Consider the following 14,652-nt stretch of genomic DNA (forward strand, 5'->3'; position numbering starts at 1 on the left):
AGAACTGGATTATGCTGCCATTATTATTGCTGTGGTTTTATTTGTTTTATGGATTTTATGTCAACCCCCACGAACCAGCTGGGTCCAGGAGTGGCGGTTAATAAAAGCTAATATAAATAAAATAAATAAATCTCTCCCCGAGTCTGTACTCTCCAATTCTAGTATATGGGCACAGGTTGTGGTTGGCAGTGGTGACAGTGATGATGACAGAAATACGCTCTTATTCTCAGAACTGTCATAGTTAAGTATTTCAATGGATCCTACAAATTATATAAGCTCTCAAGTTCTATAATCAGTAGTTTACGTGTGAACTACTTATGTCTCAGGAGTGCATCACCCAACCCTTACTTTTTAATGTTCCTTAGAACAGCATACTTGATATCCAGAACAGATGTTCTTTTATGGTCACCATTTTAGGGGATTTTGGACTGAACTCTTCAGTGCGAGCAGAAATGACCAGCTCCTCAAATGGTGACACAATATGCCTTTGCTTATTTCATCTAGGCATATGAGTAAAAGGGTAAACATCCTGGTTCCTTCTGTCTGCCGTATGCCGATTTCAGAGTTCATTGGGGCGTAAGGGGTGACAATGACTGAAGCAGGATTAAAAGAATCTATGCTTCCCTTAAACACTTAAGATGAACCCAAAGAGCCCAGGGTTTTTTTTTTTTGTGTAGAATATGCCTCCCCCCCCCCCCATAGATCAGTTTAGTTTCAAGTCACAAGTCACCAGAGATTTGGAAACATTCCAGGTGTGCATTTTTGCTGCCTTTCCAATGCACATTTCTATCTCATGCATCAATCTGTCCCACAGCCTGCTGGTATAGCACAATTTTCACTGGCAGCGTCTATACATGAATGCTTCACAGAATCACAGCCACTGCCTTTCCTGAATCTTAATTAGTTGGCATGTTCTAGCAGGGGTTTATATAAGAAATGCTGCATGACAGGGCATATGGTCACAAAGAAACATGCTTTGCGCCAGATCGTTAAAGCACAGGCCGACTTATAAAAGCTGAGATATTATATGCAGTGATGAATAACACAATAAAAGTCAAATCATTACTGTACAGATAATCTCAGGTTATAAAATTTATGTGATGATTAACAGACAAGTACTTGGCCTTTGAAAATATAGATTTGTCAATTTCTCTTCTCAACATTTTTATATCTCCTTTGGCTATTTCTGCCAGTCAAAAGAGACACACATTACAATATGTGCTGAGAATAAACTTGAAGATCCGTTATGGGGTGGAGAGGTCCCATGGTTACGATGTGGCAGTGGGCACAGGGACAGAACTATATACATCTTTGATAAGAATTTTGGTTCCACGTGGAAATTAGTGACACAACACAATTATCTGAAAGAATGAATGCAACAGCAATGCCTCTTTAGAGGGAAAAAGGTTACAAAAGCAGGAACATGTAGCTGCATGATGCTTCCATTGTATGTAATCACCAAGTGACAGACTGTACAATCTCTACTCTCATCTCAAGGATGTCCTCGTGGTCTTTTGAGACTTCCTGGCTTTAACTGTAGTACAGATGACAGAATCAGTGTCTGCCTACAAAAACAGCCTCAGGTGAGAAGCCACAATTACCTGGGAAGAAGTACAGAACAGATGGAGATTCTGATATACTACAGAATGATCTAAGATACTGTTTGAGATTGACTGAACTTCCTAGTTTGCCACACCGCAAACTCTGGTATGAACATGGCTGCCAGATAGAATCATAGAATAACAGAGTTGGAAGGAACCTCCTGGGTCATCTAGTCCACCCCCCCTGCACTATGCTGGACATACCTTGTTTGAATTCCCTTCATGACTTGTGCGGGGATGTCCTGATCAGGTCCCCCAGCAGTTATTCGAGAACAAGAAGCAACACAAGCAGCTCTAAAAGCAGCAAGTGGCTACTTCTAGACCTGCTTCTAGTGCTGCTGCTTGCTTGGCCAGTGGGTTCCCCTCTCATCTGCAGCACAGACACAAAGATCGTTTCCTGGTTGGAAGGGCTGCCTGGGGAAGAAATGAACTAGCAGGTTTCTGAACCACTGGGACTTTTTCTCGTACTTAGAGGAGAGAAAAAAAAAATCATTATTAGGGAACTGCTGCTCCTCGGCAGTCTGGCCAGGAACTGACTTATTTTGTTACATTTATCTCTCGTCTTTCTTCCAGCACAGAATTCAGTTAAGCACACACAAAGGTTTCTCTGAACGGCTTCCACCAAGGCACCAATTAAACCTAGGCCTGCTTATGTGAACCCCTATATTCCAGAGACAGGGAGATTTCTTTAGTCGGCCACCGCGTAGATGTGCATGTACATTGCTATCCGTGCAATTCAAAGATCACATGAAACACACCAATGTGATCCAACAATCACTGCTACCAATCCCCAAATGTTTCCCCGAGGCTCCGTGTGTGCGTGCATGTGTTCTGATAGGTCCTGGTCTTTTGGATTCCAGAAATGCCTTCAATAGCTTCCCTGCCACCACCTGGAAAATTTTAGAATTATTGATGACTGCTGCAGGCCAGTCAATACTTAACCCCTTGAACATGGGACTGCTTACACAGGTGAGACAATGGTAGCGTTCTCCCACCCTCCCACCCACAGCAACTATCTTAACACAGCCCGCGGCGACTAAATAAAGTCGTAAGGGCTATGTGGGAGGAGTTAGGGCGGGCTCTGTCTGGGATGAGGAAGGGTGCCGATTGGCCCCTTCCTCCGGACAGACCATCGGCCGGGCCAATCGGCAGGCGCAAAGTCCGGCCGATTCCTGCCCTGCCGACAAGGGAGCAACTGTGAGCCTCGCGGAGCGCGGCTCGCAGTTGCTCTCTTGCTGGCGGCCTGACGCGTTGGGAGGCGCAAAGCGCCTCTGACGCATCAGGCCGCCGGCAAGGGAGCCCCCACCAGCCACCCAGAGCACGGCTGCTGGGGGCTCCCTGCCCGGCAGCCTGATGCGGTGAGAGGTGCAAAGCGCCTCTCGCCGCGTCAGGCCGTTGCCTGAGGGAGCCCCCGCCAGCCGCGCTTTGCGCGGCTGCCAGGGGATCCCTGCGGGGAAAGGCTAGCGCCCTTTGTATTTAGACATACAATGGGCTTTGCCTCTAGTTCCTAGATATTTCAGCTAGCATGGGTTTAGAATGGCTAGCTCATGGAAGAGATAAGCCAGAAAGTCTCCTGATATTGAAGTACGTATTGAAATTTACTCTATGTGCACAAAAGGAAGGAAGGAAGGAAGGAAGGAAGGAAGGAAGGAAGGAAGGAAGGAAGGAAGGAAGGAAGGAAGGAAGGAAGGAAGGAAGGAAGGAAGGAAGGAAGGAAGGAAGGAAGGAAGGAAGGAAGGAAGGAAGGAAGGAGAGGCCTGTGTCTTCACTAAAACACAGGGGTCTGAACATAATATTAGTAACTTGCTGCAGAGGAAAGGAAAAATGAAACGGAAACAAATATTTGTAAGTCATATGTGGAGTTTAGAATCTGAATAGTGTTGTAGTCTGTGAGCTAATATTAACTATTCAGTACATATTACCATAATAGCAGGCCATAAGATTTGTTCTGCACACGTAGTTCTTTCTTCTTAATTAGGAAACTCTTAGAAAACATTTCTAGGATGCAACATTTGTCTTGTGGGCTTTGTTAAAATAAAGGCTTACCAAAAATTCTAGGGGAAAATAGGAACAGTCATCAGGAATATATCCTTAACACACCCGCGGCGCCGTGGGCGCCGCGGACTAAATAATTCGTTAAGCCCTCAGGCGGAGGGCTTTGTCCGTGATGAGGAAGGGGCCTGATTGGCCCCTTCCTCTTGACAGACCATCGGCCGGGCCAATTGGCTACCGATTGGCCCGGCCGATTCCTAGGCTGCTGAAGGAAGCAACTGCGAGCCGCGTGGAGCGCGGCTCGCAGTTGCTTCCTTGAGGGCGGCCTGATGCATCGGGAGGCGCAAAGCGCCTCCCACACATCAGGCCGCCAGCAAGGGAGCTCCCGGCAGCTGCGCCGGGGGCTCCCTGCCCGGCAGGGTGATGCTGCGAGAGGCGCGAAGCGCCTCTCGCAGCGTCAGCCCCCTGACACACGGAGCCCTGGCAGCTACGCTCCGCACGGCTGCCGAGGCTCCGTGGTCTAGCGCCCGCTGCATTTAGCTGCAGCGGGCTTAATTACTAGTAATACTATAATTCACTAGGGGACTCTGCTGAAGTCTGACAAAACATACAACAACTGAGTCCAGTTTATGAAGGGTAGAGGGGTCTGCAAACTGCATTTCCTACAGTTTTGAGTTAACCTGTTCTGAGCTTAACTACAAACTAAAGCTCCTGCACAAGAAGGAAGATTAGGACTTCCCAGAGGAACGAGGCCCAAGAAACAGACCAGAGAACGGAGTTGTGAGTATATTTAACAGTAACTTGAGACAAGCCTTCACAGAAGGCTGGATTATAACAGAACTGTTCCAGTTAATTCCATCTTGCTGTGCCTTATTATAAGCCTCCCTAAAATACCATGTTAAAAGATTTACAGGCCAGAAGCTTTTACGGGAAAGTGACTGTCCAGAGGCAATAAAACTGTAGCAGCTAGCAGAAATTTGGACAGCAGCCAAGGTGACGGCATCAACACAAGAGAAGAACATTATTCCATCAAAAGCATCCAGAATCCATGCAGAGAATCTTAGCCCCCAGCCTCCCTTCAACATCAAGCATGATTCTGGTTCAACACTTGGCAACTGGCCTGACAAAATTTGCAGTTGCTTGAGAGTTGGCATGGACTGCCCTAGTCTGTGCCACCCACAAAAGGGATTAGATGCTTTGAGGTCTATCTGAAGATAGATCAGTCTCGACCCCCAAGTTCCTACCTCCAAAATAAGCCTCAAGACTCAAGGTCATTTTTCATGTGAGATTTTGTTTATACAGTTCTGTGAGAGCAACGGGGGAAAAAAATGAATCTAAGCACAGGGTTGCAAAATGGCCTGTAAGAACAGAAGGCCAAGGGAAAATGGTGGCCATAATTTCTTGTGAGCTGTTCTATCAAATGCATTACCAGGTATATGTCGCAATGAATGGACTAGCAGCATTCAGAGACTGGAGACTAACTGAAGCGCTACCATCCAGAACTAAACAGCAAGGCAATATACATACCTGGAACACCTGAACATTGCCACTAACAGACTGGCATGCAAAATAAAGGTTCAAAAAGAAAAGAAATACGAATTGAACTGTAAGATAGATTTTTGTAGCCTGATGTAGAAAACAAACTAAAAATTCCCGTTATCCCCACAATTGGATCTCATGGCCATACTCCACCACAGAATTTTAAAAACTTTATTTTCATGGCTGCGAGTCTTTTGGAACCATGTTTTGGCTGAAGTCAGTAAACAAATTAGAGCAACTGCATAACAGTTATGCCAATTTGGCAAAAAGCAGCTGCCCATCCCAAAGGCTGAATTCCAAAACATGAAATGCTCCAATTAAAGGGACATGACAGAGACGCTAGGACCACCAAACCCAGAACCTAGATTATATGTGATCTGGACTAGATCCTCAAAGTTCACAAGTACCATGCAGTTCCTCTGGGATGGGCAGGGAGGACCAAGTCACCTGATCCTTCTCTGGCTACCTCTGTGACAGAAACTAAACATTTACAAAGGATATTCAAATGAATGCTGAACACCTCGGCAACGGGTGGAGAAAATAATTCCTATGAGAGAAGTGCTGAATATGGCAAGAAAATATCTGCCTGAGTGACATAAATTGGGGCTGGATGCAAAGGTGTTTAGATAGCAGGGCTAACCATACAAAGCAGGTAAGTTTCCTGCAAGCACGAATAGTCAGAGATCTGCCTTCCATTACTGACATATTAATGGGCAGAGAGAAATTGCCTAGAGACTTTTCCATGCCAAGAGAAAAATGCTAACACTTCATACTCTGAAGGTCCATGTGTAAGGACACATCTGCAGCCCATATATTACAGAAAAAGAATGCACAATAGAGTGTAGTCAGAGGTCTGAACCCACACACATCATGAGGAGTATAGGCCCCCCAGGAAATGAGCTAATGATGTCCATGTTTCATAGGAAAGTATTTGTGTTAAGCTTATTCAATGTCCTTTATGATAAATATAAATTTAGTACATTAGATATGAACATGTATACAAACACTTTCATACACACAGATGCACCACACTTCTGTGCATTCTCAAGGTTTCCACTTTCCTTTACATATGTGCAATTTCCAACAACACCTCCTATGGGCATGAAATTCTGACTCAATGCAACATCATTATACTGTGAAATCCTTTTAGCAACAGATCTACAGAAAAGTACTCAGAAGAAGTGTTGGTTCTTATATGCCATTTTTCTCTACCCGAAGGAGTCTCAAAGCGGCTTACAATTGCCTTCCTTTCCTCCCCCCACGACAGCCACCCTGTGAGGTAGGTGCGGCCCCTTTTTCATCCTTGCAGGGAAAAGTGGGAAACAGGCTAGCAGAGCTCTCTCAGCACAGTATTCATGTTCACACCATGACAACAAACCACTTATATATGGTCTTAAAGTATAAACTCAAAACTTCTACTCATGCAACCGAAAATCTTTCCCATTGTGTAACTTATAATTGCTTAGAAACAGAAAAGTAATTGAGGAATTTAGAATTCCTGTTTGATGTTATTTATGAGGATACCGAACAAGATCTCTTACAAGAAGACTGAGGTCCCAGAAACCACCCAGAAGCCAAAGGTTCATCTATTTCTGAATGAGATGGAAAATAAATTTCTGCACTATTAGACAGATTCTCTGTATTCACAGAATCATAAAGTTGGAAGGGGTCTCCAAGGTCATCTAGTCCAACCCCCTGCATAATGTACCTCTAAAATAGCATTCTTGTCTCATAACATTTGTTAATAAAAAGCATCTTTTAACTTCATGTGTCTGATAAAAGGATTGTGGATTCAGATTTAAGATTTTCTTACATCTCAAAGCATGTTTGTATTTAATCCAAATTCTTAAGCACCTTATTTTTCTAAGAGATACTTAACAAAATTGTTTTTTTAAATCAATTTTAAATGCATTTCAAATATATTTCTTTACCTACCCACTCACCACTAGACAGAAATGGACTGTCTGGCTAATCCAATGATAACAAATTTTCTAGTCATTTTATTTCTTTAGTTACCAGTAAGTGCATTTAGTCATGGAATGAGAGAACAGACTACAGAAACTGCCCACTAAGACAACATCCCACAATTCTGTTCCTGAGGCACGTATGCTTTGCCCAACAGAGTCAGAGAACAGATAGAATGCCAAGAGATTCCAATCAGCACTTGGCAGCGATAAACAAATTGCAGAATTAATTTATTCACTCTCCTGCATATTTTATATATTGAGGAGCAAAACCAACTCGCTCTATTGAAGTGTTTAATAAAAAAAATTCCTCTGTTTTCTAATAAAAGAGCTTCCAACTTAAAGTTTTGGGGGAAAAAAGCTGAAACTTGACACAAGGTCATGCAGGGCAGAGCACCCCCTCCATACTAATGTTGTATGTGGCGGCGACTAAATCAGCCATTCCAGGCCAACGCAACCAGCACCGCACCGCAGGGGGAGGCACTGCGCACAACCCTACTCCATACCTACCCCTTCCACTGAAATCTTGGCTTCTCTCTGCCCCCCCACCAGCTACCCTAGCACTTGAACCTACCAAGTTCCTTTCCCCCTATTATTTTGATTTATTTAGAGAAGTTTAAATAGCTTTATTCCCCTAAGGGTCCTAAAGTGTCTTACAATACAATAATATATATAAGTCAAACATATGAAATAAAATATATTGTGTTTGCCACAATTCACCATATAGTTCATTGGATGGCATTGTCCACAAACCACAGTCTAAGAGCCAAAAGGGACAAGAGCCCTTTGACTTGTGCTCAAGGGTCCATACATCTGGACAAGCCCAAGCTTTATGATTACCTGCAGGAAGAGAAAAATATCTATTGCCCAGTTGAAACTCAGCTGGTGCTTAACGAACTGCCAGCGAGATGTTCCTCACCTGACTTCCTGTAAACATAGCCATATGCATGTTGTTACCCTTCCTTCTTCTCTTGATCCCCTTCCCCCCCCTCTATTGACCAGAAATACATATCATTCTTCTCCCTAGAGATAGATGCACATTCAGACATACAGGGGTCCCCCTTTGGGTGAGGGGAGAAAGAACAACGTCCACCTTACCAATATTGCTAAGGTTTGTTCACATAGACATACATAGACTCAACCGGGGCTTAATTTTCTTAGGCGTTTGGGACTTCACGTGTGTGTGTATGTGGGGGGGGGGGTTGGTGTTTCATACGAAGTCAGGTCAAAGGCATGAAAATGAAATCTTTATACAGCTATCGCTATTATTATTATAAATATAATATAAAAGGCTAAGGCCTCAGTGGGCGGAGAGTGGGTGGAGATGGTCTGGTGAGGTCCATTGGGCCCTCACCAGGACAGACCAGAGTTCCAGCCAGTTGGAAGGTGCAAAGCCAAAGTTCTGACAGGGCCCGCCCACGCTGCTCAGCCAAGGGCAATCTGGAGTCATCACTGCCAGAATGCCCCTGACCAACACAGGGAGAGGAGGTCTGTAGGGCTGCCAAGGGAGATGAGAACAGAGGCTTGGACAGGCTGCACCAGCCCTTTTCGCCCCAAGGCTGCCGTAACTGTTGTGTCCAATTGTAATTTCCCTCCCTTTGCCTCAGAACTCTGACAGAGCTGGCAGGAGGCTGGTGAGTGAGCTCCCTCCCTTCGGGCCTGCTGGAAAGGAGCCTCTGACAATCCCTGACTGAGAGGAGGGAGGCATTTCCGAGAGCAATGCAGAGGAGCCTGAGTGCATGGGGTGGGCATTCCTTTTGAGGGCAGGGAGCTATCCCATTCTGCCAAACAGTTGGCTGACAGGGAGGCCACAGAAAAGCCCCTTCTCACTTAAAATACTGCTCTGGCCAGGGGTTACACACATCCAAGCCATGTGTATTTCTTCTTCACAACTCTCTGCAGATTTGAGGCCTACTGCACAGCATTATTCTTCAGACGAAACTGGATGCTGTTGCAGAAGTTCTTTTGTCTCCTGTTTCATCTGCACAACAACCCTGTGCAGTAGGCCTCAAGTCATTCAATTCAACAACAACCTGTGTGGGAGGGCCTTAAATGTTTCTTCTCTACCACAACCCTGTCCAAAGTAGCCCTTTCTGCCTGGGGAGCTGATCTTTATACTCTGCAGGTGAGCTGTAATTCCAGGAGCTCTCCCGGCCTCAACTGGACGTTGGCTACCCCTGAGTTGGAAATATTCCTGGAGGTTTGTAGGTGGGACTTCAAAATTGTACAATGCCTCAGAGTCCAGCCTTCAAAGGAGCCATTTTTGCCTGCAGTTGGGAGGGAGTGGTGCAGGTGTGTTCCCTCCTGGGCTATGGTCAGCCCTTACCAGCAACTGTTTGTATTCTGGGGCGCAGACAGGCAGACCAGCACCAGTCCTGTGAGTCTGGAAAGTGCAGGAAGATCTAAATAAATATTTACAGCCTGAAACTGTAAACAGTGAACAAATACATGGCTGGAGAGACATGGGAACGTTTTTCAACCTTGGCAAATAAACGGTGTAAAAAACCTTACTAAGGTCAAGACTGCTGTGCACAGAGAGTCTTCCTCTTAGGGTTGCCAGCTTCCCTGTGAGGCTCTCTACCCCACCACCCTCATGGGGAGTCTGCTATGGGGAGAGGAAAGGAGAACGATTGGAAAAATGCTTTGAGATACCTGAGGCCTGCTGGGTCACAGCGACCCATTCCCAGTTCTCTCAGACCTCTCACAGCCACATATCCCTCACAGGTTATCTATTGTGGGAAGACAAAGGGAAGAGGTGCTTGTAAACTGCTTTGAGACTCCTTTTGGTAGTAAACAGGAGGGTACAAAAATCCAGTTCTTTTTCTAAGGAGCAACCATGAAAGCAGCATGTGAGCACATAGTGAAAAAATGGAGACAGAAGGAGCAGGGTGGACATCTGTGTACTGTGACTACCCCATGTGTATTTCGCAGGGGGACATTTCAGTGTCTGTGGCTTAATTCACACAAGAAGGGAAATGACGCAGAACTGGGAGGAATTGGTTGCCATGTAATCTCCTCCTAAGAAGAGTCTCCAGTCTGATTTTCCACATATCTGAGGACATGGCTCTGGAAAGCTCATCTGTAACTGCTATGCCACAATTCCCAAAGGTCAGTCCTCTCCCACACTCAATGAACATTCCACACCACAGGTTCTTGACACCCATACCTCCACACCCATGCCCTCATTTGCCACCACGCCACCACAACCTCCCACACAACACACACATTCAACCCCATTCCCTTACTGGGCAACTCCTCCCCTTCCTCTTCCCATTGCCAAGCTGTAGTGCTTATTGTATTCTTGTATACAATGGGCTTTGCCTCTAGTAGGCAAAAAAACCCAAAGTCCATCCATAACCTGCAGATACTGGTAGGGTAAAAACACTATTCCTTGATCAAATGACAGCCCAGAAGAAGTTTGAACTAGCCAGTGAACAAAATATTCTTCAGAAAGATGTGACAAACTCAAAAGACAGGAACCATTAGATTATAACTTTACAAATTTTGGGTTAAAGCCAAAGCCTTGTGAAAGGTATCAACCAGCTCTCTTCAAAGAATCATAAACTTTACTGGAAATGAACAACAGGATTTACTTCTTTGCCTTCATCTAAGACAGTCCTGACAATGACGTGCTCCAACTCAGTTTTTCACGCTGTTCCTCACCCTCAATTTCTTTCATCTACATGTCTCATCAGACTCTTTAATCAGTATATTAGATCACTTGCCAAAATATTGATCTTTCTTCCCACTCTTGAGTTTGGATGCCGATGCTCAAACTTTCACAGTATCTGGGCATGAAAACGTTGTAAAAGACGCCTCTCTAGAAGAATGTCTCACCTTGTGTATGCGTCTGCATGTCCCTGGCCAGCTCCATGGGCAAGACAGAATTCACCAGGGCAGATATGATGGCAGCATCCAAGTTGCACATTGCTCCAAAGCACTTAAGCAGCAGCAGTCGTAATGGGACTCTGTGCTCCTAAAAATAAAAAAAGTCCTTCCATCACCAAACTACCAGAACCCAATATTGCCAGCAGGCTTTGCAGTAACAACACAGTTTAAGAACTGGTCTTAGCACAGCTGTGCTACCAGCAGTAGTTCCGAGTGAGCAAGCCAACACTGCCACTGGGTTTCAGGATATCGGGAACAGAGATTGAACAGAGGACTGACGGTAACTTAGATGCCATGTTTTACCCAAAGGATCCTAGCTCCTGCTGTATTTCCCATACAGCGGGTTTGCTTCCTAGTCATATAAAATTAGGTTAAAACACTATTCTTCTAAATTCCCCCAGCAATATTCCAGACAAGGGGGTTTGGGCATCAAGGAGTTGACATTTCCATCTCTCAGCAGTGAGGCCAACGTTTACTGGTGGTTGTTATTTTGGGCCCCAATCACCAGCCTGGTGGAATAGCTCCATCTTACAGGCCCTGCTGAACTGATTAAGGTCCTTTTGTAACACTGCATTTCCCCTCTCTAAAAGTACCATGATGTGCTATTCTATGAGACATGAAAGCATTCTGGATCCCTTCAGGACAAAGCTGGGAACTTCTTCCCAGTACTACCTTGGCCTATCATCACCCTCCCTTTAATTGTTGATCCACAAATCATGACACCAGAATGCATAAGGATACCCAACGTCTGGGAAGAAAGCAGACTAGAATGATTCCTTTATAAAGAGAACATCTTATTCCATGCCAACAAATAACATGACTTTGAGGAGGCCTAATTCCTTTAGTGAAAGTAATAACAGCCACATTAACGTTGCCTTATGGAGAACAGAAAATGCTTCTGCTTCCCATCAACATTCTGTCAGAGTCCAACTCCCACTTTTAGCTTCTCTGCTAATAAATAAGTAATCCTTGGCTAGCCTGATAATTTCTGGCTCACCCAAGTGGGCTCTCAAATACACACAGAGATCTCTTCATTCTGTGCTCTGTATTTTTAATAAAGAGATGTTTAAATAAGGGGAGGCAATTAAGGCAGCTGCAGCACCAAACCTAGGGGAGGGAAGGAGACTAAAGGACAGCAGCTTATCTAGGCCAGACTGCTACAGCAGCACGCCCTCAGAAAGGGATTGGACAGAGAAATATTTCTGAAGGCACCAAAGGCAATCTCCCACATGTTCCTCTGCATACTTTATTTCCTTCCTTTGTCCCAGGGAACTCTCTTCCTAACCTAATTTTCAACCCAAAGCTGTTTACCAATGCACAGATGTGCCTCAATTAAGAGAAGAGCAGGAACAGCCAGCTTATGTTCCAAAGGCATTCTCGGAAGTCCTTCTTCTGGATGACAGCAGCACTGCTGCCTTTATTCCTCAGCGGAGTTTTTGTTTTTAAAAAGGGCAGCTTGCTCTGCCCTTCAGACTACTAGCTGGGACCCTGCTATTCCTTATTTCTTCCACTGAGAGCATGTCTCTGTGACCCAGATAAGCATCCGTTTCATGCACTCTCTCTTACTGAGCCTGCAAATCTACACAAACTCTGGAAATAAGCAGAACACTACATTGGATATGTTTACATAATCAATATTCTCATTCTGTAGGCCATATTCCCTATTTCTTTCTTTGTTCCTGTTTCATGGCCGACTGATCATACTGTTGAGTACTACTGTCTTCAGTTGTCTACTAATGAAACTTGGTAGAGAATTTGTTGGAAATGGTTCTAAAAAGAATGGAGGGGCTTTCCACTACTAGTCTGTCTTTTGTATTCACATTCATTTACTTTATCCAGAGAAAAAATCTACAAGCACATACAAGCAAAGATTACACTAGAATGACTTAAGATATAAGTATTCCAATGTTTGGTTTACAAGTACATAGAATTAGAATGCAGTCTCATACCATCTGATAATATGTTACAAGGGACAGAACAGACTCAAATTCATTCTTCTTACACATCTTCTTGCAAACTTCAGGATCTGCATCTGTCTGAACATAACAGATGGGGAAAAAAATCAGTTTTCTGCCATACTAAGAACTGGGGATTGTTCGTGAGCAAAGTAGATCCTCCAAATCCCGTTATTCCCATTCCCCAAATCTTCAACTCAATAGCACTGAAGAAATAGCAACAGCAATACCCTAAATTTTGAAGAAGAGCTGAACTGGCAAAAACCATACGTGTTTATGCAGACTTCCAAGAAGTCAATTAAAGATCATTTTTCAATGGCACCTTAGTCCTGTGTAGTGTCAGGTGCCACCAGAAAACCATGTATTTGAGGTGCTTGCAACTTCCCAACTTGATTTAAAAAATCAACAATGAGCATAGTCAATATGAAAGTAGACAAGTGCCATGAAGCATTTCAAGTATAGCATAATTCCATTTGTTTCATCATTCTTATCATCCCATGTCTCTTTTTAGAAGCCCCACATGAAGGAAGTTAGGTTAAGAAATAACAATATGTATGACTCCATTTATTTACAGTGCAAGCTAATTGTAGTACAGCAAACAGGAATCTTACCATTTATTTCAATGGAAGATAGTAAAAAAATAAGGGTGCAGCTTATTAAAGCGGTTTTCAAAGTAGTCATATCTCTAAAGCTTGAACCAAAAAGACAGAATGGTTCAGTTGAAATGTGGTACAAAATCATGGTTTTACTTTTAGCGGTGTTTAGTTTGGGAAACTATGACTCAGCTCACAGGTGATCAATTCAAATCCTGGCTTGCCTCAACAAATGCTACTTTCATTTGTTCCTTCTCCTGAACCCCTACAAAGATTCACCTAGTATCTTGGCTTGAAATGCAGTGAGGCTAGTGCCAGGGAACCAGCCGGGGTGTCTATGGTGATATAAACAACAAATGAGGGGAAACAAACTCAACCCCAAATCTTTGTTTTGTTAAAAGGGTCAAGCTAAAAGATTTATTATATAGGTAAAATTAAAATGTAAAATTAAAAATATTAAGGTCTAATATACATAGGTTGTGTGAATACAAGCATGATGAGGATGAATCCATGGTCTTATGCATAAGAAATTATTTTGTCTAACCACACAGCACAGGAGGTAAAATAATTCTTAACTCTTGTAAAATTCCAATTCTTATAAAAGGTTAAAAAATTAATGAAATTTTAGTATAATAATATCAATTGCAACTTTAATACTTTGCCCTCCCTCTTTTTAAATTTCAGAGAACATCAGGTTGTGAAAAATCTGTACACCGCCCGTGGCGCCGCGGGCGCCACGGACTAAATAAAGGAGTAAGGCGTTCTGAGGCGGGATGTGTCCGGGATGAGGAAGGGTCCGGATTGGACCCTTCCTCATGACAGACAATCAGAGGGAACAATTGGCAGGCGCGAAGCGCCTGCCGATTGTTCCCTCTGATTCCCAGCCCCAGGAACTGTGAGCCGCGCGTAGCGCGGCTCGCAGTTGCTCCCGGCCTGATGCGGCGAGAGGCGCGAAGCGCCTCTCGCCACATCAGGCCGCCGCCTGAGAAAGCCCGGCGTGGTTGCCGGGGGCTCCCTGCCCGGCGGCCTGACGCGGCGAGAGGCGCGAAGCGCCTCTCGCCGCGTCAGCCTGCCTCCGCCGCAAGACCAGGACTCGAACAAGGACTCACCAGGACAAGAA

The 14,652-nt window shown here is 44.4% G+C and overlaps 1 protein-coding gene across 3 annotated transcripts in view; it reads right to left on the reverse strand.

Moving 5' to 3' along the window:
* NCKIPSD (NCK interacting protein with SH3 domain) overlaps positions 1-14,652 on the reverse strand; it is a 117,501-nt gene that overhangs the window by 18,864 nt on the left and 83,985 nt on the right. For all 3 annotated transcript variants that reach the window (XM_077325432.1, XM_077325434.1, XM_077325435.1), the window contains exons 7-8: positions 12,934-13,020; positions 10,934-11,072 (exon numbers count right to left, since the gene is read on the reverse strand). In XM_077325432.1, the coding sequence (XP_077181547.1) occupies positions 10,934-11,072; positions 12,934-13,020 (226 nt within the window). The remainder of the gene's footprint in view (positions 1-10,933; positions 11,073-12,933; positions 13,021-14,652) is intronic.

Source organism: Paroedura picta, chromosome 3 (assembly GCF_049243985.1).
Source record: "Paroedura picta isolate Pp20150507F chromosome 3, Ppicta_v3.0, whole genome shotgun sequence".
Lineage (NCBI taxonomy): Eukaryota > Metazoa > Chordata > Lepidosauria > Squamata > Gekkonidae > Paroedura > Paroedura picta.